This window comes from Heliangelus exortis, chromosome 6, assembly GCF_036169615.1.
Source record: "Heliangelus exortis chromosome 6, bHelExo1.hap1, whole genome shotgun sequence".
NCBI classification, from domain to species: domain Eukaryota; kingdom Metazoa; phylum Chordata; class Aves; order Apodiformes; family Trochilidae; genus Heliangelus; species Heliangelus exortis.
This window is the reverse complement of record NC_092427.1, coordinates 21,037,404-21,060,096: the sequence shown is the minus strand read 5'-3', so window position 1 is coordinate 21,060,096 and position 22,693 is coordinate 21,037,404. Positions and strand designations below refer to the sequence as shown.

At 43.9% G+C, this 22,693-nt stretch overlaps 1 protein-coding gene and 1 long non-coding RNA gene across 17 annotated transcripts in view; both read right to left on the bottom strand.

Moving 5' to 3' along the window:
- The window catches only part of LOC139797584 (uncharacterized), a 132,564-nt gene extending 131,335 nt beyond the window's left edge, over window positions 1-1,229 (bottom strand). For 4 of the 5 annotated variants that reach the window (XR_011726520.1, XR_011726521.1, XR_011726519.1 and 1 more), the window contains exon 1: window positions 179-1,229. This is a non-coding gene — a long non-coding RNA (uncharacterized lncRNA). The remainder of the gene's footprint in view (window positions 1-178) is intronic. The other variant, XR_011726518.1, reaches the window with a different exon arrangement.
- A 2,234-nt stretch (window positions 1,230-3,463) lies between these two features.
- On the bottom strand, window positions 3,464-14,965 carry SPP2 (secreted phosphoprotein 2). Of its 12 annotated transcripts, none has more exons than XR_011726514.1 (9): window positions 14,754-14,850; window positions 14,536-14,660; window positions 13,456-13,525; window positions 12,995-13,117; window positions 11,425-11,535; window positions 9,403-9,457; window positions 8,915-9,019; window positions 6,863-6,941; window positions 3,464-5,555 (listed from the first exon to the last, which is right to left on the bottom strand). XR_011726514.1 is itself a non-coding variant. In XM_071747098.1 (8 exons), the coding sequence occupies exons 2-7, from the start codon at window positions 14,646-14,648 to the stop codon at window positions 8,925-8,927; spliced, it is 567 nt and encodes a 188-aa protein (XP_071603199.1). In that variant the 5' UTR covers window positions 14,649-14,660; window positions 14,754-14,852; the 3' UTR covers window positions 3,464-3,735; window positions 8,915-8,924. The 12 variants fall into 12 exon arrangements, 8 of the variants coding, with proteins under 8 accessions (XP_071603199.1, XP_071603198.1, XP_071603203.1 ...); XR_011726513.1 differs by having other exon boundaries at window positions 6,863-6,925; XR_011726516.1 differs by lacking the exon at window positions 13,456-13,525 and having other exon boundaries at window positions 3,464-3,735; window positions 14,754-14,919.
- Window positions 14,966-22,693: the final 7,728 nt, after the last annotated feature.

Sequence of the window (22,693 nt, the reverse complement as noted above, 5' to 3'; positions counted from 1 at the left end):
CCCTGCTACTGTATATATCTTCACTGCCCAAGCAAAATCCAACAACAAAACTAGCAGCCTGCTTGCTTGCACAGAGCACTTTGCTCTGCATCTTGCTCTTTGCAGCCTTCCTCCTTCCCACACTAACTGCAGAATGCTGATGTCCCTTGTACATCAGAGAAGAAAGGAGGTATCTCACCTAACAAACCCCTGGTTCACACTTAGCAACTAAAAGCTTGGGGAGGGTGGCCATCTACAATGAGTAAAAAATCAGAATGGAAAAATAGCTTGATGATGAAGTTCTCCTCTTGAGCTTGCATCCTCTGTGAGAGGCACTTTTGGAGCCTTCGGGTGTACTTGGAGGTGGGGAGTCCACAAAGGTGAGGACATGGCAAAACAAACAGAACCAGGACCCCAGGCTGACTTCAGGCTTCAGTCACAGTGAGGACACTGCTCTTGGACACTGTTGTGGTATTTCAAACCAAATTCAGAGTCATGGGAGTTGGAAGTGAACATCCGTAGCAAGCACCATCACTCTGCTGGAGCAACAAGTGCTTGAGTCAGTGATTTGAGATCACAAGAGATTTCAGTAATGCAGACAAAGAAACTATTACTCCCAAATGCCAGATAAACATCTGCACAGCAGATGCCACATTAGTTTCTACATGCTAAGGTATCTGCATGCTTGTACACAAAATCCCTTTTGCTGGGGAAAAAATGGTGTTTTCTTTTTTGGTTTTTAGATTAGTGTATAGGTGTCCCCCTTACACTGGGAAGGGCTGGCCTTTTATTACTTTCATTACATCTGTCAAATGGAGATGCTACAATCCCATACATACTCTACAATGGTGCTCACCTGAGGACAAGCTCCTGCTCTCCTTCCTAAGTGACAAAACTGCGAAGTTGTGCCTTCTGAGAAGTTTTTGCTCACAGGGCACGTGTTAGCAATGCTGAGAGATGAGAAAACCTTTTCCATAAAAGGGTCACATCTGGAGGTCAGAGGCAAGCCTACTTTTCATTCTTTAACACTCATAAGATTTTTTTTAGCTGAGATAATAATTATGACTGCATAACAATGTAAATTGCCAGTGGGACTCTCATGTATCCCATGAGCGATGGAAATCACTGTGGGGACAGATTCCTGCCACTGCCCTTCTGTCCACAGAGGGCAGATAAGGTAAAGATGCTGAGGGGAGCTTCCTGAAGGAAGATGGTGCTCCACCATCAGAGGCTTATTTCTTCAAACACACTGCACCTGAAAGAGCAAGGGACAGGTTCTGTTCACCCTTCTAGCATCAGCAAGCCAGCCCTTAGCTCAAAGACATGTTTCTTTTCCAGGTCTTGAAAGACCCATCTTCACACTCCGTGGTCTCTTCTGTCTCTTTCCACAGCCATGAAGAGCTATGATATAAGGATTTTGTGGCAAACATTCTCCTTTTGCTTTCTGCTGCTGCTGAGGCCTGCCACTACCCTCAGCCTGAAAAACATGACTGGTTTTACACCAAGAGAACTGACTGTTGGGAAATGGGAAAAGCAAGAGTGAAATAGGGATGAGTACAAGCACGGCTGAGCTGGCCCATGTGTCAGTCCACCTCATCCCTTACAGGAGACAAAGTATGGTCTTAGAGAAACAGCCCAGGAAGTTCTGCTCTCCCAAGCCTTTGTCTAGGACAGGAAGACAGACGTGTACATGAGAAGATGAAGGCCACAATCAGCTGAGCTCAGGAGTTTCATGAAGTAGCTAAGCTTCTTCTTTCCACCAACTTTTAAATGAGTTACACTTCTACCTATGACCAGCACAAAGATTTGAAGTCACCCCTATAAGAAAGGTGCTGCTCGGTAAAATTGATTTATCTGCAACAGAAAAACAGATGATGCTGGTATGCTGGGTCCCAAGAGAGGCACATCAACATCAAAGGAAGGACTGATGTGCCCAGTTCTACTGACAGACAAAGCAAAACTTTGAGAAAGGAAAACAGCCCTTTCTCTGCTGGACCTCTACGCCTTCCCAACACCTTCCACCTCCTTCTACTCCCTGCTCTTGCACATCAGTGGCCCCCTGACTATGTGTTGTCACACTTGAGAGAGAGATATCTCTACAAATCAGGTTGCCTTGCAGCAATCAGTAAGGAAATGAACTGCAAGTCGGACTGCATGGGAGACTTAGTTTAGAGAGAAAAAATTTTGAAAGCAGGGACAGTTGCATAGCTGGTAAGGAACCAACAATCAATTCTTTAGCTCCCATAGTAGCCACTTTCCAGGAAAGACATCTGAGTTCTAGGGAGAGCAATGGAAAAGCTGCAAACCCAGCCCTGTGCTGTGGGGTGGGAAAAAAAGAGGGATGGAAGCAGATCTTAAAACCCGTCGGAGAATTTTTCCTAAAGAAGACAGCTTTGTAATGTCAGCTTTAAAGACTTCTGCAGCTCTTAATGGCACTGTTGTATTCCACCAAATATCCAACTAATTTGACTGTTTATGTCTCAGGAAAGTCACCTGGCTTTTGATGCAGTTTGGCACAAAAGCATCACGAGCACAGTAGAGCACAGGATCTCCAGTGCTCAGGCAATGCTCACCTCCCACAGGAGCCTCTTCCCACCAGTACCACAAAACCAGCTAGGAACAGGGAAGGGAAGACATAGAGAATAACAGAAAAAAAACCCCCACATTTGGCCACAAAACTGCTAACTCCTCACCTGGTTTATATCCACTGCAGCCAGAAGCAGCGTACAGCAGCATTCACAGAGGGCTTGGTAAGAAAACTGTTTCATTGGGATCTCAACATCAGGTAACATGCAGGGAGTCAAATCCCCAGAGGTGCTGGCTGTAACAAGAGCAGTTTGAAGTGGGGTCTGCAGCTTGGTCAGGGGAGATCCCTGCACTGCAGGGCTGCTCAGTCCTTATTGTCCTGCTGATCCAGGCTGCTGTGCCACAAACACAGCATATAGGGAAAACGTTGCCATCATTCCAGCGATATACAAAATACCCCATTAGTACCTTCATTATGTGCAACAGACTTCCCTACACATCTGCTTCTTTTGGAACAGCTTCTGTTGACTATTTACCACTTACTTGCCTAAGTCCACTGTTGTCCCACCTGTACCAGGTGAACTTGGTGTGCGTGGAAGCACAGCCCTAATTCCAGTCTACACCTTAACTCACCAAACCATAGAGCAAATTGGTGGTAAGGCCTTAAAAAACAAACACACCCTGAGCTGCATAGTATCCTTTCCCTTCCCAAGGGCTGCAGAGGGCAGCTCCCCCACCCTCCCCTGAGCCCCCATTAGTGGACAAGTACCCATTAAAGTCAGAATACTGCTGGGTTAAAACTCACTCCTCTGGAGCTATAGCAAGGGACTTTGTCCACAGCTGCTGCACCCTAGAGAAAAAGGAATTAAGTGCCTCTATTACTTTGCATGAATCAGTAATTATGTACAAGCATTGCAGAAAATTACAAGCAACCAGAGAGCAAGGCAGAACAAACAGATGAAATAATCATCCTTTAATAGCATTGGTATGAGATGGTACAACATGTGGTGGACGCAGCTATACCAGGTGTCAGAGACAGCCCACCCAGTGAACTCAAACACATCAGAAGGCAGGGACTGACTGACAAGTGCAGGCATGAACTCATCCAATAGCCACTTGACATAACAGCAAAAAGACTGTCACATCATTACAGGAGAGTTTTCCATGAAAAAGAAAAGGAAACGGCATCAGGTTCATTCTTCACATGCTGGATTCTTCTAATTTTCCAATCTAGTTTAAAAAAAATAAAACAGGGAGAAATGTCATAGCTCACAGTTTGTGGCATACTTCACAGAGCTAACAAAACATCCATGGGCTAGGAAAAGAATGTATTCAACTCCACTGAGTTGCTTATTAATTTGTTTAGCATCAGAATCACACCATGAGGAGTCTGTAAAAAGACACCTGCATAGGCAAAACAGTTCACATATGCAAAAAATGTCATGTCAGTTGCTAACTAGTATTAAAAAAATTAAGTATTGGACTGCTAGAAAAATTAACAAAAGTGAAATATGTAATGTGAGACACAAATCAACAATTGTAAAGCCTCAAAAATAGAGATGGTTGAGGTTATCAGCTGGTATAAAGTCTTCTGACAAATGTATCTCAGTAAGAGGTACCATATGCAGAGGGAATCTGAGATGTGTGATTCTAAGAAAACATGTGACTGCTTCTACAGCAGTGTGTAGCAGAGGCTTGTACCTTCAGCAAGTTTGTCACCATGGCAACCTGAATTTTTTCAGTAAGACAATTTTGTTAATAAAACTTCAGGGATAAATTTGTGCCATGAAAGAGTGTCCCCATGTGTAGTAGTGATAGATGAAGTGACTCTCTGAGAGCAGCTTGTCCAGAAGTGCCTGGGACCTGCGCAGCCCTGGAAATGGGGGATGCAGGAAGAAGAACCAGGACAAGCCACTGCACCCATCACTGGGAATTAAGTGGCAAGAGAAGAATCAGGAACAAGAGAGAACATGTGAAATTCCAGCTTTGAAAAGTTCATTTCTAGTGCTTGCAAAATGCAACGTGGAACAGTAAGTAGGCTTTAAGAAGGCTTCTGTTCCTCTGGTGAAGTCCTGTTGGTTTCCTCCAGGAATTACATTAAGGGTCTTGAACCTGGTCCTTAAGGACATGGTTTAGTAGTTAGCTTATGGTGCTGGTCAAAGGTTGGACTGGATGATCTTGGAGGTTTCTTCCAACCTAAAACATCCTGTGATTCTGTGAAATCAGGCCTAAAGGCACAGTGTAGTCAAGGAATCATCCACAGTTTGCATCCTCCAGAAGCAGGAACAATTTCCTCAGTGCAGCAGAGGGTCTAATCCTTCAAAACAGATCCAGAAGAGGCAGACAAAGGGCAAGGCAAAAATCACTGCTGTTCAAATAAAGCAACAAGAGACTGTCACAGCAATTCCTCTCTCTGCCCCATCCCTGCACCATGATCTGACCTGAGCATCAGGAAAGGTCCTGTCTGGGTCTGTTTCACCTCTGAACAGCTGCAAGCATGCTGTTTCTTCATCTGCTACAACCTATCACAAGATGTCAAGTGACACCAAAGACCGAGCCATCACAGGCAGACTCCAGGGCAGGAAGAATGTAAGGATAGCCCTTAATTTCCTTCACATTGCTTAAGTGATGAATTGCTCTAGCTCCCACTCTCAAAGCTGATCTGATATGGAGCTCACGCCTACACAACAGATCCCATTCCACAAGGATTTGCCTTCTCTCTGATGCTTCACTTCTTTTTCCCCAGAAAGCAATAAACTGCTTTCTGAGAACTGGAGAAAGCAGGGTGGGTGAACAGAGAGAAAAAAAAAAACAAAACAAAGGCAGAATGTAGAAGCCATAAGAATACAAAATTGGAACCAAAATCAAGTAACTTTTTAATGAGGTCACAGGGGATAAAAGCTCTTCTTTCCGTGCCCCATGAGGGTTATGCACCCTAATCTATTCTTATTTTTCTAAGAGAGACAAACAAGCAGCCATTTCACTCTGAAGGTTGGCTCCTGGATTTCTGTGGTATGAGAGCAGGTCCAATCTTGCCAGTTATTCTTCAACTGTAAAAAAACCAACACCCTAACATTGAAGGATGACAGTCTATTCACTTCTGCAACTGTAAGGCTGCTCATCAGTTTGTGCAAGTGCCATGACAGCATCCAGTGAGCTACTCCAGGTGAGAACTCAGCAGGAGAGTCATATTTAAAAAAAATGTAGAAGACTCAAGAAGGAAATCACAGGCCCTAGGCTTGATACAGAAGGAATTTGATTGTCTGCTAAAAAAAAAACCAACAAAACAAAACAAAACCCACAACACTTTCCTTGTGTGATTAATGACTGTAAAAGAAAAATCAGCATTCACAATCTACATGTATATTGCAAGCAAAGGCAGGAGCTTTCTTCTTAATTTTCCTGTTCAAGGAAATGAGGCACTGCTGGCAAGACTCCAGACATAAATCATAGGTCAGACTCCACCCTGCACAAAAGACAACTGCCTTAAGCAGTTCATTTTGGAAAAGCAGAGCACTGGGGACCTTTCCTTTTGCCTTCAAGGTGAGTTGGAGCCATTTTTTAGGCTGCTCCTTGCAATTTAGAGCCACACACCCTATTAAGCAGATTCCATCTTAACAGAAGCCACAGTCCCACATACCCATGCACACTCAAAAAGCCTTTGTATATGCCAAACAGCATCCTTTCAAGGGTCTCTCCTCCCCACAAAATTTCAACAGGGGATTGATTACATCACTGACGTGCCCTTTGCTGACACTGTAGCAGGTGACAAAGCTCTAACAAGCTCTGCTCATGTTTGCCAGCCCAAGCTCCTTTAATGACCTGAATGCTTGTTAACCAGTGATCAGCTGTTGTACAGCTGCTGCCTCTACTGCTGTCACTCCTCGTTTCTGTGCCCAAGCTATTTGGATGAGAGGCCTGTCCACAGCATGACGTGGGAATTTGACAGTCTCCCCAGTTCCAGAGATGCACTGGGAAATAAATCCAGGAAATCTGATTAAGACTTGTCACTGGAGTAAGCTCATTAATCATTGATGTGGTTCTTTCATGTGCAGTTTGCCAGCTCCTGCAGGCACCAGCAAACCAGTGTTCTGAAGGCTGCAGACTTGAAAAAGTTCTTATGTATATAATAGCTACACTGATTTTTTTCTTTTGAATACTTAGCTCATTCTAATAAATAAAAAGAGCCAGAAAGCACCACTGAGATCATTTAGCCTAGTTTCTTGCAGAGAGTCAGGCACAGGATTGCCCTGAAATAATTCCTGTAGCCCAAAAGATAAGACAACCTAGAAAATGTAAAATCCAGCACGAAAACCTCTCTAACCATCTGGGTAATTTTTGCAGCAGTGTTACCCACCTGTACTATTGCATAAAAAAAAGAATCACGTTTCATTTCTCAGAGGAACTTGTACAGCTTTGCCTGTCAACAACAGGTTCTTTGAATAAGAGATTACTAAGTCTTTTATTACTAAATTGCTGTTTTCCCAGCCTCCCCCAAAACATTGTCAGCTAGGCTGAGCCAGCTGAGCTACTGCCAATACACAGTGAGTATATCCCATGCCCCACCAAACACTGCCACCACAGTACAGCTTGGAGTAATGCTAGCCATGTACACACAGGTACCAAAAAACAGGGGGTTTTGAGGGGTATATTGAGGGGTTTTGAAAATCTACCTTTATCTCCCAATGTATCTGCCTCTGAGATGTCCAAAACCAAGGACACTGGTATGAAACACCACTCCACTGATACTTGGAACCTATCCTCAAGAGTGAGCAGAAAGTTTTAAAACTCAACCTGCACATAATTTCAAGAATAATCCATCTCTTCCCATTTATTTCATCTTCTCTTTCAACAGGATTTTACAGCTTGCTGCGAGATGAGAGAATTGTTAGGCATTAGGTACAGGAATACAAAATAATTTTGATTGTTGCTTAATGGGGATAGCTCCTCAAGAACCAAAGAATTAATTTAAGATATCTGGCACTTTCCAAATGCAAAGAAAAGGGTGTGTGCCCATTTTGAGCTCACCTTCCCCACAACTTCTCTGAAAGATTCATTGAAGAAGGTTCATTTGAAATTCACCCAGACAGGTTGAGATGGTCTGGTTCTTGGACGCTAACAATGGTCAGGTATTTACAAAACTTGACATTTTCTTCTTTGGTAGAGAAAGTCAACCTTATGCTACTTTTCAGTTAAGTCTCAGTCTTTCCACACCATTTCCTTGGATTAAAACTGCCCAGCTACTCGAGACAAAGTGTACACCAGAATGTCACTGAGATACGCTCAAGGAAGTTCAAAGACATTTAGAAAAGTTAAGAGATTTCTATGAGAGGAAAAGCAGTAATTAAAACAGCCTATCACAGAATCACAGTATTACCTTGGTTGGAAAAGACCTTTGAGACCATTAAGTTAATCATCTTTACTGGCTCGTGGATAAACTAAAATTGCATTTGGATTTAATGAAATAATTTTAATAACAAAGTTCTGAGCTAGCAGAATGACTGAACTTACCTTTCATATCTAGTTTCTGGGAGAATAGTGGGGATGTCTCCTTCAGCACAGAGAGTTTTAGCATAGATATATTTATGGGTAACAGGTGTTAGTTTTTTGTGAGGCATCAGTGCTGAATTACATCTGAAACTGTCCTGTTTCCAGGGAAGCTGGCCTGACTTGAGCTGGACACACATGGAGCACTCAGTTGTGGTACTCTCTGCAGGGAGTCCAGAAAGGGACACCCAAAAACTCACCCTTGTCTTTGCCCATACACAGTGAGGGAACGTTCCAGATCTCACAGCCATTGATACACCTCTGCTAAGGGCAACCAGTTTGGGTAATGTCCAAAGTATCCAGGAAACACTGGACAGGAATGTGTCTCTGCTAGCCAAGAGAGATGGAAGTAAAAAGGCTGAACTGTAGCTCAAGGTCTGAGCCAAATGCTGACCTCAGGTCAGGAGTTGGGTTTTCATTCACCCTGCCTGCACAGTGGGACACAGGTGTGTGTGTGTGAACATGCAGGATGGGCTACTTGAGAGTGAGCTGGGAGCTCTGTAGTTGGGATATCTTCCTAGGAGTGAAGCAATCAGAGGAAAATAAAAATTATCTCCTGCTGCCTCGACAGCTGGTCAGACCCTTGTTCTGTGAGCCCTATCACAGGGACCAGAGGTTGCCACCCCATCAAACTTTGTTGAGGGTGCTGACAGTGCTATTTGTACCCTCTCATTGAACATCCCCATAAACAACTCTTGACAAATGCCTACAGCAAAATGCCTTTTATCATGGTTACAGCCAAGCAGCAAAGAAGTTCTTTGCAAAGAAGTTATTCCCTAACAAGTCCTTCATCTGAAGATCAGCCACTTCCCCCACTGTGCTGCCAGACCTGCAGACCTGGGGTGAATAAAATTGTACTCACCCAAACCACACTATTCAGTCTTGGCAGAGCTGAAATAGCTGGATCTGTGCCAATCTTCATGTCTGCTGCCTCTTCTTGAAGGCAAGGCTTCGGGAGCAAATAAATCTTTTAAGAAATAACACAGAGATACATGAGTGTTATACATGTTCAAACTCATTTTAGTACAGCATTCTACATAACGTCGAGACAACCCCAAGGATGCACATAAGTACTGGATTGGAAAGCACAAGCCTGGCAACCCAGAACATGTTACACAGAGTATAAAAAGCTCAGCATTTACCCTATTTTGAAACCTACAGCCCTCACAGCTTCCCCAGTGAGACACCCCTGTGTCTCAGGAAAAAACAGATGGCTGTGACCCAAGCAAACTGCTGGTCTGCCAGATTTTCTTCTCCCTCAGACAGATGACCATCAGGTGGCTGAAAGAGATGATTGAAAAGGCAAACCTCCATGTGCCATGACAGACCAGCAAGGCAGAAATGGCTCACCTTCTCTGGGACTGCTTCCTTGCCTGCTGGGGCTCATTACTGGCATATGCATCATCTGAAAATGAAAGAAGTTTCTTTAAAAAGCTCATCTGTCAAGAAGTCTGCCTCTCCTTCCCTTCCTCAGGTATTATGTGATCACTGAAATAATTCCAAACTTCATTATTGATTTCTCTGAAAACAAGGTTACTGCTGATACTAAGGAAATCCGTGGTCATGTGTAGGCTCTCAGGTCAACATGTTTTTACTTAAGGCTTCACCTGACCTTACCTTACTGTAGTGCAGATACAGCCAGGAGAGGAGAGTTAGACTCTTGCAGTCACACAGGGTGCTTCTTTGACTCATTTATCCCAAATTACTCTTCTAAAAGCTCTCTGTACTCTTCTTCTGTTGATCTCTACCCCAGTAATATGATCTGAGCTTTGGCCAATCAGAATTCCTTCTCCTACCCAAATGCCATAAGTTCTACAGCCACACCAACACCATCCACAGTGAACCAGGTTGAGATCCCTTGTACTGGAGCAAAATCTGCAGTGCACTTATTTCTTCAGAGAGAAATACTTTCCTTCTCATGTGCAATAATTCCCTTTGGCATGTTTTCCCTATTAACATTGCAGGAAATATATTCGCCAGGAGCAGTATTGGCAGCAGTAGTGAAGTTTAAGTGATGGTTAGAGAAGACTTACAGGAAGATGTCTGCTTGTAAAAGTAAGTGTTTATAGTGAGTGCCCTATTAAACAAGAGTTATGCTTAACCCACAGATGACAGACTGAACATCCAAGACTGCTTTACATATTTCAGTACATCACATGGAGTCCTCCTGCTCTGCAAATCAAGAATTCCTGTGGTGCACTCACTACTAGCTCTGAATAGAGATTCTGAGGGGAAAAAAAATGTAATTAATAAAATTTACAAGCTAAGTTGGCAATTCAAATCCGGAGAAGGTGACACAGAATCCTACTTGCTTGATATTATTCAGTTAGTCACTTCCACCTTCCAGAAATAAAAATTGTCCATATATTCTGGTTTGTTGCTTGTGAAACTACCTTTGGTCCCTGAATATAATCCTCAAGCACAACACCCCCTGTAGATCTGCAGTGCAAGTGAAGGCACCCGGGTTCAAGTGTCAGTTCATGGAAAAAGTGGGCACTGTCATGAATGGAAAACAGCTAGCAGGAATTCATAGGTTGGGGTGGCATTTAATCACACCTTGCCACCCAAATGAGAGCTCAAAAAGGGAACACAAATCCCAGGAGAGCTAATGTTCTTCAGCTATACTGTGCTTACATCCTCATTTGGGAACTGGGTTTGGTAACACAGCCATAGCCATCAGTGTTCGTTTCTGTTTCCAAAATGTGCCAATCACTGCTGTCCACAGAATCACAGAATCATCCAGGTTGGAAAGGACCTCTGAGATCCTCAAGTCCAACCCTGGATCCACTGCCACTGTGGTTCCCAGACCATGGCACTGAGTGCCACATTCAGTCTCTTCTTCAAAACCTCCAGGGACAGAGAATTTACCACCTCTCTGGGCAACCCATTCCAATGCCTGATCACCTTCTCTGTAAAGAATTTTTTCCCAATATCTAACCTCAACCTCCCCTGGCAGAGCTTAAGTCCATGCCCTCTTGTCTTACTGGGAGAAGAGACCAACCCCCCCTGGCTCCAACCTCCTTTCAGGGAGTTGTAGAGAGTGATGAGGTCTCCCCTGAGCCTCCTCTTCTCCAGAATGAACACCCCCAGATCCCTGGAATATACTCTACGTGTCAATGAGGAAAGAGCATTGGATGTGCCAGCCTGCTGTAGATTCACCCTCTCCCTGAGTCTCCATCACACAAGGTCAAACCTCTCAGCTGACAGGAAGTGAGGCATTACAGGAAACACACTGGTTGAGTTTTCTGATCAAAACCTCCAATGACAACAGGAGTTGCAGTTGACATATATAAACCTGACCCCTCCTTAAAAGAGAATAAGCAGACTTCTCACTCCCCCCAGCAGCAAAAATTTGGGCTTGTCCCTCCCTACCTCCTCACTGCTGATAGATTCAGAGCTGTATCTGCCGCCACGGCACTGGAGGACAATGTTCGAGATCAGCTCGCCGGAGACTTCCACCACACTTCTGCAGAAACTGGTTGGCTGTAAACAGATCAAAACAGAGCAAATCATGTAGAGCCAAGCTACATTACCAATCCTCCCACTGGAGTTTCAGCAGGGAAGGGAACCAGTACAGGATTTAAAAACAAACTCCAAAAGGAAGAAACTCAAGCAATGTTACACACCTAAAAACTTTTTGGAGCAGATTTTGGCAACTTGCCTGTATCCAACTGCCTATTAGCTACATGAAGTCTTGAGACTGCTCAAGGTACAAGAAAATCTCCAAACTCTTTCTATAGCACTGGCACCACAACACAACAATGAGCTGTGCAGGGCTCTGCTGACTGCATCTCCAGTTCTAGAAGTTCACCTATCTTTAAAGAAAATGTCTCTATGACTTGACAGAAGCTCCAGCAAAACCTATACTCAAGTTTGGAAAACACTATCTTCTATACCCTATTGCCCCAAGAAGAGAGATCTGCTTAGTATACAGCAATAACTTCACAGCAGCCAACCCTGCATCTTTAAAGAAAACCCAGCAACAACCATCAGCTCCCTGTAGTCCCATCCACACACACACAAGCTCCTTAGCTCCAGGGTAGCAATACTGGAAAGGACATTTAGATGCTTACCCTGCTCTTCGTAGGGTAAAGCACCACCTGCTGGGGTAGTAGCATGACTCAGGAGGAAAGAAAGCCTCTGCACCATCTGTTCAGTGTCTTCCCAGAATCCCTCCTCTTTCCCAAAGAGTATTCCCAGGAAGGGCAGATAAGTTTGGCAGCCAATCACAGGGGAAAGTGAAGCAAGAAGAGCTCAGCTTGGAGGAGGACAAAGAACCAGAGATAAGCTCTGTGGATGTTTGACACACAGCTACTGCACAGGCTGTGTCATATTTGTGCAAGCACCTAGGACACAACCACTCAGAAGCTTGCAATAGGAACCATGTTTTGACAAAAATAAATGTGCACAGAGAAGTACTTCCAGGACTTGGTCCCAAAGCACACAGACACTTTCACCACATGCTGCTCCAGGACACACATCCTCTTTTCACCTCAGAGCGTTTCCAGTATTCCCCACTGAGCAGGCAGAAGAACTTCCATGTACTGAGCTTTTCCACCTAACACACCTCCATGTTGCAGGTTCTGTTTGTTTGGGTTTGATTTTGCTTTCAGGTGGGCAGTGGTGTTTTAACACACGAACATGTTTTAGCGTGTTTTAAATGGACTCAAGTGCAGATTGGATGTTTGAAACAATTTCTTTACAGAAAGAGTGGCCAGACATTGGAACGGGCTGCCCAGGGCTGTGGTGAAGCCACCATCCCTGGAGGTGTTCATAAAATGTGTGGTCATAGCACTTCAGGACTGGGTTTGGTGGGCATGGTGGTGTTGTGTGGATGGTTGGACTTGATGATCTTAGAAGTCTTTTCCAACCTTAATGATTCTATGTCCTGAGAGCCTGCTGCACACAGCCATGGGTTTCCCTTCACACAAGAGGTCCTTACCACAAAGGGTCCTATTTTGAAGTCACAGGTGAATGGGTCTCTCCCTGAAGCTTTAGTGCACACAGTTTCACGAATGCTGAACTGCAGCTCTAGTCTGTAATCACCACTGTTCCACATCTCAACCTAGGAAACAGAAGGGCAATACAACATAAAATTAGTGACAGTCATTCTTCTATGCCCACTGCACGGCAACCTTGCTGCCACAAGGAACACAAGCACACAGGAACAATATATGGTGGCATCATGGGGCAGTGCCCAATTTGGAGCAGGTTCTTGTGTGTGAGAAAGAATATTTTAATGCATTCAGGAGCTACCCCCTCAGGTAGATTTGGTAGCAGTGACATAGAACGAGTTTCCAGGGGGGTTTCACTGGAACCCCCACAACCATTGTGGGCTGTTCCTGTTTCTCAGAGTCAGCTGAGGGAACTATCACTGCCAAAGGCAGATAAGTACAGCATTACCTCTGCATGCCACCCCTCTTCTGTGGGAACCTGCCTGCTAACAGCTCTGCCTTGATTGCTGGGAGGTCTGCTGCAAAAAGATAACTTGGAAAGTAAATCCCATGACTACAAGCAGTTGAATAATTGCAGCTTATAGAGCTGCTCCTTGTCAGTTCAGGTGCCTCAGTGGGCAGTGGACATGCTGCACTGCAAGCTTCAGAGTTTGGTTCCTTTTATAATACATGAGGATTTTCTTTTCTCTTTCTCACAGTCTAATCAATGATTAGGTTCAACATGGGAGACAAAAAAAACCCCAAACAAACAAACAAATAAAACACCCACAATGAGGAGTAAAACCCAATGCTTTCAAGTTTTTTTTCTTATACAAAAATATTTACGTATTGATAATTAATATATAATATATTCCTATATTTCCTAACTATATCAATCCAAAAGTCATCCCATCATTCATTTGTGCAGAAGACTTGATACATACTATCTGTAGGCAGAATGGTTCTGAGAATGTTCAGGAACATGGATGTGAAAAATTAGGAAGCGTTCACTCCCTTAAATTTAGGGGTCCAATACAATCCTTAGTAGCAAAAATTTAGAGAGTGTTTCCTGCCAGCATTTACACACTAGAAGATTTCAACCATAATTAGTGTGTAGAGACAGTCAGCACCACTAATTAAATACCACCACACACATTCAGGATTCTTTCTCCAGTCTCTGTTCACATTATCAAAGACCATCAGATGAACCAGGTTACTTTATGCCCAAAGCAAAGCAACTAGCTGGAGGCATTTAAAACCACTAGTTTTGGACTTTGGAATCTTACAAGACATAGCTCAAAGATGTCTATTCTAAGGGTGGAAAAGTTAAACTCCTGAAGTATTTTTAATTACAAACCAGCACACAAAGAATATTTAGGTTCCTAAAGCCACAGCTTCCGATAACTCCCCAATCCCTCTTCCAAACAACATCAGAATGTTTCAACTAAATCTGAATTTCCAGCATTGGGTAAAAAAATAAAATTAAAAAAGTTTTCCACCATGACAAAGCCTATTTCAGATAAAGGATCTTCATCAACTGTGCACTTACTCTTGTGACACGGCTCCTGACAACACCATACAGGTTTGTCCCCCATGACTGGGAGTTGATCCTTGCAATAGAAACATTGAGAGCTTCTTCTGTGACAGGGAGCTCATAGTCATACACTGGGAATCCTGAGACAGATGTAAAAGTTCAGTGTGGTCTTGTAGTGTACCTCCCAAAACCACCATAAGAAAGAAAAGGAGCTTCCATCTGGAACAACTTACCCAAACATGAGAAAACACCTAGCACCAAGACAAAAATTAAGATCCTCATAGTTTAACTTCCAAAATCCTCTGGTCTTTTCCCTTTCAAAGCAAGGGTTCCCAGGACATATTCCTCAGTCTTTATATAAATGTAACCTTGATCCTACATTTGACCTTCCTGTGTTCAAGCTCTGCTACAAACATTACACTTTAAACAGAATTGATCCAAGAGTAAATATTTGGTGTCAGGTTTTCTCCACTTAGCAGTTCTCTGATAAGAAATGGGGTACAGTGTCTTTTTCCCAGGACTGCATCTAAAAGGGAGCACTGACATCCTGGTATCTCCATTGCCAAAGGCAGAACCTAGTTATTCTGTTCACTTTTAGCCATGTGGTGACCCAACTCTTTCCTTAGCACCGGGCCCAGCACCTTTGTGTCTCATCAGAAACTGGAAGCACTTACAAGCCGGTATTCCCCAAGGAAAGGATGATTCCCCAGCATGGAATGGGAACCCACCCAATGTGGACCTGTCCAACACCACCACCCTGCAGGTCAAAGCATCCAACAGAAGCCACCTTGGCACATGGCAGAACCTTGTGACACCCCAGGTCTGTTTGCCATGCAAGTTCCTGGGACCTCTACTTGGTATGTGCCAGGAGAGCTCCCCCATTGCTCTGAATCTTTCCAAATCTGACCCCAGTTAACGAAACAACTGAGCAGCTGTGGACATTTGGTTTCACCTATGACGCTCAGGCTTCAATTTCAGGAAATTAAGGGGATTTTTGGAAAATTATGGCCTGACTTCAGTAATGAAAACACCATATGAACTTAGAGGGCTAAGCTAGATACAACACTTTGGCATTAGGTAGCTGAAGCCACCTGCTTGTCTTGGTTTCCAAATTCAGGCAATGTATGTTATCACTCTACCACAAGTAACCCAAAATAGCACCACGGGAACACTTCTGGTAAGGTTCAGAGATGCTCCAGGGCCCATGGAAGTTAGGAGGAAAATCAGCTTGTTTGAACAAGCTCACCCATTGCTGCCTGTTCACAAGGCAGAGATGTGTCTAACCATGTTGATTTTGGAGATCCTGTGTGTGCAATTCCTCCTTCAAATCTCAGTTCTACTTGAACTATTTGGCACAGGGTCATTTTTAAACCTTCATGAAAGACAAGCACTCAAGGAAAGTCATGGCAATATGTGTAGTACCAAGGCTCAGATTTAAGAAGGAAGAAAATAAAGTTGCTTCTCATTGTTAAGTTGCCAGATTGCAGGACAGCAGCCAAACAGGGCTGTGCCCAACTTCTCTGCAACCAGAGCCAAGACCATGCTGCCTCAAATCAAGGAGAAAACCATCTGATGTGCTGTTTGACCTCCTCCTACAGTGGTTTCTCTGTTATCAGCCACGTTGCTGTGGTAATGAAACACAAGCAATGAAACAGCTCAAACCACTGGATGGAAAAAACTTGCATTTGGAGCCCCAAGTTCCCTTTTGTTTTCCAGCATATTCACCACCAATTTGCTGCAGCAGTCTGGATTACATAGAGCTTCTGACTTCATCCCTAGAAGAGGAACCATCTGCCTCTCCTACACCAGGACCAGTTAATGTTTCACCAGAACCTGAATATGTAAAACTTATGTATGCTTCTTAACTGCTGAGCCACAGTGCTGTAGACTGTCCAACAGCAATTTTATCAACTGAAACAACTGCAGGCTTTAAAGATTTTCCTCTTATACTAGCTTCTAGAAAATGCTGCCAGCAGGATTCTAGTAATGCAGAGTAGTGCCTGAAAATAAAATCGTTTAATGAAATGAGATTTCCTCTGCTGAGCTCTGGCTTTGTGGCATCCAGAAAATGGAGACGTTTGCTATTCCACCTCTCTGAATCCTGGCTCATTAAGTCTGTAATGAAGTTGGTAAATATTTCCTCTGTCCCTCCACAGATACATTATAGACTCCAGTAGATTCACATTACGGCAAAATTGGTTTCATACAGCATCCATGTCAGAGGCACATTGGAGTTGAGGGTGCTGAACCCAAACAGAGACAGAAGCTTGGGAAGAGGTAGAAATTGGGGGTGGGCAGGATGGAAGCAGGAAAAAAGGAGGGTCTGTGGGGAGAACAGCTTGGGCCATGTGATAGTGGGAAGAAAGACAAGTCTGAGCAGGGTGCAGTGTTGTCACCATTTGCAGGCAATGCATCTCCACATTACTACCTGCCCAGTGTTCTTGAAAGAAGACAGCATCCTTCCCTTCCTCTAGAGACCAGCTTGTGGCCTTCAGTGATAAGGAGCCTGCCACAAATTCCTAGACAGTACCAGTCATTGTGGGGAACAGTGCTGTGGCACATGGAGAACAGCTGAAAGGTGAAGCCTTTGCCTCCAACCAAAAAAAAAGGGCAGAAAAAAAGTGGAGAAGGTGCAAAAAAAGGGGCACTAAATGTTTCTGACATGTCACCAGCTGCCCTATTGCTGCTGTCTTCCACATCCCAGGGAATTATACAGGCTTTCATGGGAAGATGAGCCAGACACTACACAACCCTGGGGAGAAGCCACAAATTTTGTCTGCAGTTCTATGAAGGCTTCTGTATGCAGCAGCAGCAATGGAGCCCACAATGTCTCTGATCAGGATGGTATTTCCCCCCTCCTTAACTGGAAAAAAGAAGCTTAAGAAGACTTTGAGAGCTTGCAGAGCAGACAGAAATGCACATGGGCACATATATCTACATCCTTTTAGAAAGGAAAATGTTAAACCAACAAGAATACAAAATCTTTTCAAACTTGAGAGGGGGCAAGGTGGAGAAAAACTAGCAACTTTTAGATGCCAAGCACCCTGGGGCATAGGAGGGGGTTATATCTAATTTTATCTACAGGGCAAACATCGTGTGCTATTTAAGAAAACAGTGAATTAAAGACCTTCTGTTAGATGACTCTTTTCAGATCACTTTCACTCCCAGCAATCAAGTCAGCTCTGTTCCCAGACAACTGGGAGAACAATAATTTCTTTGTGAGAGAAATTTTGATAATTACAAGATGTGTTTTCATTTGAAACGTAAATCACGCAGCAGCATCACATGCCTGTACACTGAAAACAGTCTAAACAGCATCTCAGGCATGGAGGAGATATTTGTAATCCCTTGGTTTCTGGACGTTCAGATGACAGATGAAAGTTAATGACAAATGAGTTTAGGTCATGAGTTAATGATAATGAATTTAGATAAAAGAAAATTCAACTAAATTCAAAGCGTCATCTTCCTTTTTTTCCTCTACCTCACTCAGAATGGCACTGGCAAAACCAAGTCTCTCTAAAAGTTCTCTATGTGTAACTTCATCATGCATGTAGAAGACTGTTGTATTGACATCAGCTGATGGAGATAGGAGAAAGGCCTCTAGATTTTTCCCAGAATAACAGAAGCTTTGAGACCCGATCCATAATTCATACACCAGCAGAGACTAAGCTTTAATTCACTTCAAATCTTGCCTGCATCTTCCTGGAGCAACCAGCAATCCACTGTACAGCCAGAGAGGACACTGCCCATGAGCTCCTGAAGGTTCCCCAGTTGGAGAGGGAAGTCTTTGCTCTTCCAGTTTCCCTGTTTACTGCCACTCCCTCCCCAGGTGACACCCTCTGATTGCAGCCACCTTGGCACATCTCACAGCTTTCTGCTCTCCAGATCTATAGGGTCAAAAGAAGAGAAAAGCCAAGATGAGTCAACGCAGTGACACCTCAGCTTCCCACACTTTCAATATTAAGGATGAAATCTCACTGAGTTGGTTTATGTCAATACTGAAAACCACTGGAACTGATGCCTTATTTTACAAAGATGAAGGGATCCTTTCAGTACAGATGTTGCACTCCCATCTAAAGGGCACCATGCCTGGTGGTCTAATGAACACAACCTAAACCTACACAGTGCCTGCTGCTGGAAGTGGACTTTGAGAGTGAAGCAACAGAAAGCACACATTACAGCAAACAAAACCTCAATAACACACCCCAGATCACTGTTCTGAAACATCAGAGGCTGCAGCAGAATCACAGAGGTCTCACTTCATTACTCTGAGCCTTTGAAACTTCAAATATTTATATTTCCTGTTCCTGACAGGTCAGTAGAAATAGCTCTTATGGAATCACTGGCACAGCTCTGCAGCTGATGCAAGGCAAATATTACCTGCAGATGCAAAGACTGCCACCTGAAAGCCAACGAGCTATTACTCCTTTTAATTATTTTTTTAAAGTTATGCTGACCATGCTGATGACTGTCAAGGTTTCCCCCCTATCTCTAGGGCACGTTCTCAAATAGTTCAGCTGTTACTTCCTTTTGCATTAATGAAATCTATTTGTAACCACTGGCCAAATCAAGCTTGGTGAAACTTGAAATCCTCAGTGAAACCAGACAAAAAATTCACCTATTTCTGAAAGCATCAACTTCCAAGTGCAGCCACCACTGTCATACCCTGTCCCTTGTAAGCTTCACACTGCCATTTATTTTGGGGAGTGGCTTGCCCTGCTGACAGAGGCTCAGCCTTCCTGGCACTCAGCCCCAGTACCAGCATTGCCTTTTAATGCTGTTTCAGCCTCAGCACAGGGGTAATTCAAAACACAAAGGGTTGTTTCTGGTTGCAAGTCATAGAATCATAGAATGGTTAGGGTTGGAAGAGACCTTAAAGATCCAGCCCCCCCTGCATGGTGTATATTCAGAGGAACACAAGTTATGAGTTTTTAGAATTTATTAATTTTTTCAAAACTTAGTTCTTCAAGTCATAATTTTCTCTCAATAAAAAGATTAGAATGTTTTCCTTAAGTTCACAGAGCGTAAAGATCTACGACCAGAATAAAACACAAGTCCAAACTTGAAGGATTCTTAAAATACTAAAGCTGTCATTTTCATTTCTGTATTTTAGAGTCTCTGAGCAGTGACACAAGGTCTTAAACATTAGATTAAAAGTTTCTGGCAGTGAGCTCAAGCTTTACACCAGCCTATATGTTAGGTAATTATTTTAGTCATGAGCAGCAAAACCAAGAATTATCCAAACAGGCAACTCCAGGCAGAGCTCTGTGTCATGTCCTGCTCAGCAGCAGCCTGGTATTTGGGAAGGGACCCAGAAGTCCCAGGGCATACATGAACCCACAAAGACTTTCAGATGCTGAAGGGGACCAGTCTGGTGCCTGAGGTGGGACTGTACAGGGGTGAGATCAATCCTGGCTTAAGAGATGCTGCATAACCATGGTTACGGAAAAACAACCACCAAAACCAGGAATGAAAACAGTCTTCACATGCACACAGAGAAAAGAGGTCACTTGGGATCCACTGTGGGCCAGAGGTGCTGACTGCAGAAGCACAGAGAACAATTAAGTGCAAATAGTAGAAGGAGGATTGGTGGGAAAATGTACCAGAATAGAACATCACAGGACACCAGTCCCTTGGTGGATGCCTACTACACGATGGAGGCCCTGGGCAAACCCAATTCTTGAAGGGAAAGCCTCAAACAGAAAACTCAGGCACCTATCTCTGCTATTCCACACGTGCACATACACCCAGGCAACCACTCAGCATGAGCACTTGGAGTGGAAATGAAACTCAGGAATGGTTTGGTAGCTCCTTCTGCACTATCTCACAGGCTTTGGATCTCACCACCAAGCCTTGTCCTAATCATCTCTTCCCCCAGCACTGAGGAATTCCCTGAGCCTGCTCTCCCAGGTGAGGTTTGCCATGAGCCACCTGGGGCTGCTCCTCATCTAAGTGGTGTATTTTGGTTTTGTTGAAGTCAGCCTTAGATAATTACTTGGAGCAATTAGTGTTATGAATTCATTCAAGGTCTTTGCTTGGGCACTTCACAACTGCTTGACTCAAGTAGCCTAAAAGGGACTTGTCTTACACATCTGCTGACACTCTTCCCCATGTAGTTGAATCAACTCTGATTCCAAGCACACTGCTCTCACAAGAGGTTATTATCAACCCCACCTTCTTATTCAAGCCAGTCTGCCTCAGCTCATATTTTACAGCTAACCAAATTAAACCCCAAAATTAGGATAAGGCCTCTGCTCTTTCAGACACAACCCAAACCCAGACCATCCACACCTGGCCATGTTCTCCTGAGAAAGGCAAATCCCAATTTGCCTAAAATTTAGTTTTCTTTTTTGCATTACACGTTCTCCACCAGGAGCACACTGCAGCTCTGGAAAATCATTGAGGTATTCCCTTTTGCCATTGATACACACCAGACCCAGAAACCATCTTCTACCTTGTTCAAGTCCAGATTGGATGGGGCTTGGAGCAACCTGATCTAGTGGGAGTGTCCCTGCCCATGCAGGAGTTGGAAAGGGATGAGCTTTAAGGTCCCTTCCAACCAAAACCAGTCTGTGATTCTATGAAAGCCATGGGGAATCTGCCACAGCCCTCTATACTATCAGCCTGCCCTGTCAGTATTGCACAAGCAGAACCCATCCAAACTGGACACAGCCTGAGGTCCTGCAGGGGAGGGGGCACAGACCAGGCTCTCTGTGAGCCCAGGCAGCAGGTTCATGGCAACTGGAACCACTCCTAATCAACACCCTTTGGCTTTTCTGGGGACCCAGACAAGATCCTGGTTGATCACAGTAGTCACTTGGCTCAGTCACCTCTCTTCTGAGACAGAGACTTCGCAGCACTATCTGAACTTGTTGTAATTCTATTTTTTTCATTAATTTCCCTTGGACATGCATATACACAAAGCTGAAAACCCCACATCTTTTGGCAGCACCACAGAAACAGGAGTTGAATCTGAGCTCCCTCATACAACACAGCTTTTGCACTGTCTGCAAAGCAAGGTTAGTGCAGAGTGTGAACTCTGGTTCACATTTACACTTGAAGGAAACCCTTGAAATCCTTGGTTTGATTTCACAATAAACTCAAAGAAGCTTACCTGCAACCATCTGTCAGCATCTTTAAGCATCATTCACCACCATCTTCAACTCTGCTTCCACCAAAACTGAGCAACCACTTCCAAGTGAATTCTTTATTTCATCACTTTCAGTCTCTTTCTGTAATTATTTTGTCAAGTTTATTTAAATGTGCACCTTGCTGTTCCAGATCATAGCTTGTCTACTTGGTCTGACTGGAATGGAGTTGGTTGGTTGGGTTTTTTTTTCCTCTTCACTTATCAAACTGTCTTTGTCTCAACCCAGAAGGCTTTAGGATTTTTTTTTTCTTACTTTAGCCCTTCCCATTCTCTTCCTCACCTCACTGGGGAGATGGTGAGCAAGTGACTTGGCTGCCAGCTGGGATCAACCTGCCACAGCTGCATTCATTGCAATCCAACACCAACTGTGGGATCCTGTCTCTGACCCCCAGGTGGCTGCATTTAGCAGACAAACCTGATTGCAAGGGCCAGCTCCAAATAAAAACAAAACAATTATTTTTCCAAATGCACAGAGCACATGAATATCCCAAGGGCATTCACACTGACAAAATGCAATCACATGGCACTGGCAGAAAGCATAAAAATATACTTTAGTGTAGACAAGCCAACTCCAGCAGTGACATGAGTGTTGCTCCTGAAACATTTTTCTGAAGCATTAAGTACTCCCTGATTTGACAGTCTCATAGAGTTGGAGTTGTTCTGACTCTTGAGGGGTCAGTGCCTGGAGCAGCACTGAAGTCACCACCACCACCACTGATTCTCATCATTCAAGTATTTGTGCATCAAACCCCCAGTTGTAGGAAATTATAGAATGGGTCCTTTGTCTTCGGATTTGTGGATTTTTTAGTCCAAGTTTATGTCTCACTGACCATCTCAAGGGCTTGCGGCAGACTTTTGGGGGTTTTCTTGCTTTTAAGTGAAGATTCCCAAACTGCAAGAAGCAAGGCCTTAAGAGGAATCTCCTGTCACAGGGTTTAGAGCACCAGTCATCCAAAGCAACTCATTCTACTCATGTTCAGCTGCAGCAGGGCAGGAACATTTTGTGTGTTCATTCCTCTGAAG

Excerpts from the sequence above, each read along its gene's own strand:
- SPP2 (XM_071747098.1), bottom strand. The coding sequence starts at position 14,648 with ATGACTATGAGCTCCCTGTCACAGAAGAAGCTCTCAATGTTTCTATTG. Across the intron at positions 9,458-11,424 it reads AATCTATCAGCAGTGAGGAG|ATGATGCATATGCCAGTAAT; the intron begins GTAGGGAGGGAC and ends TTTCATTTTCAG. Across the intron at positions 9,020-9,402 it reads AGGAAGCAGTCCCAGAGAAG|ATTTATTTGCTCCCGAAGCC; the intron begins GTGAGCCATTTC and ends ATTTCTTAAAAG.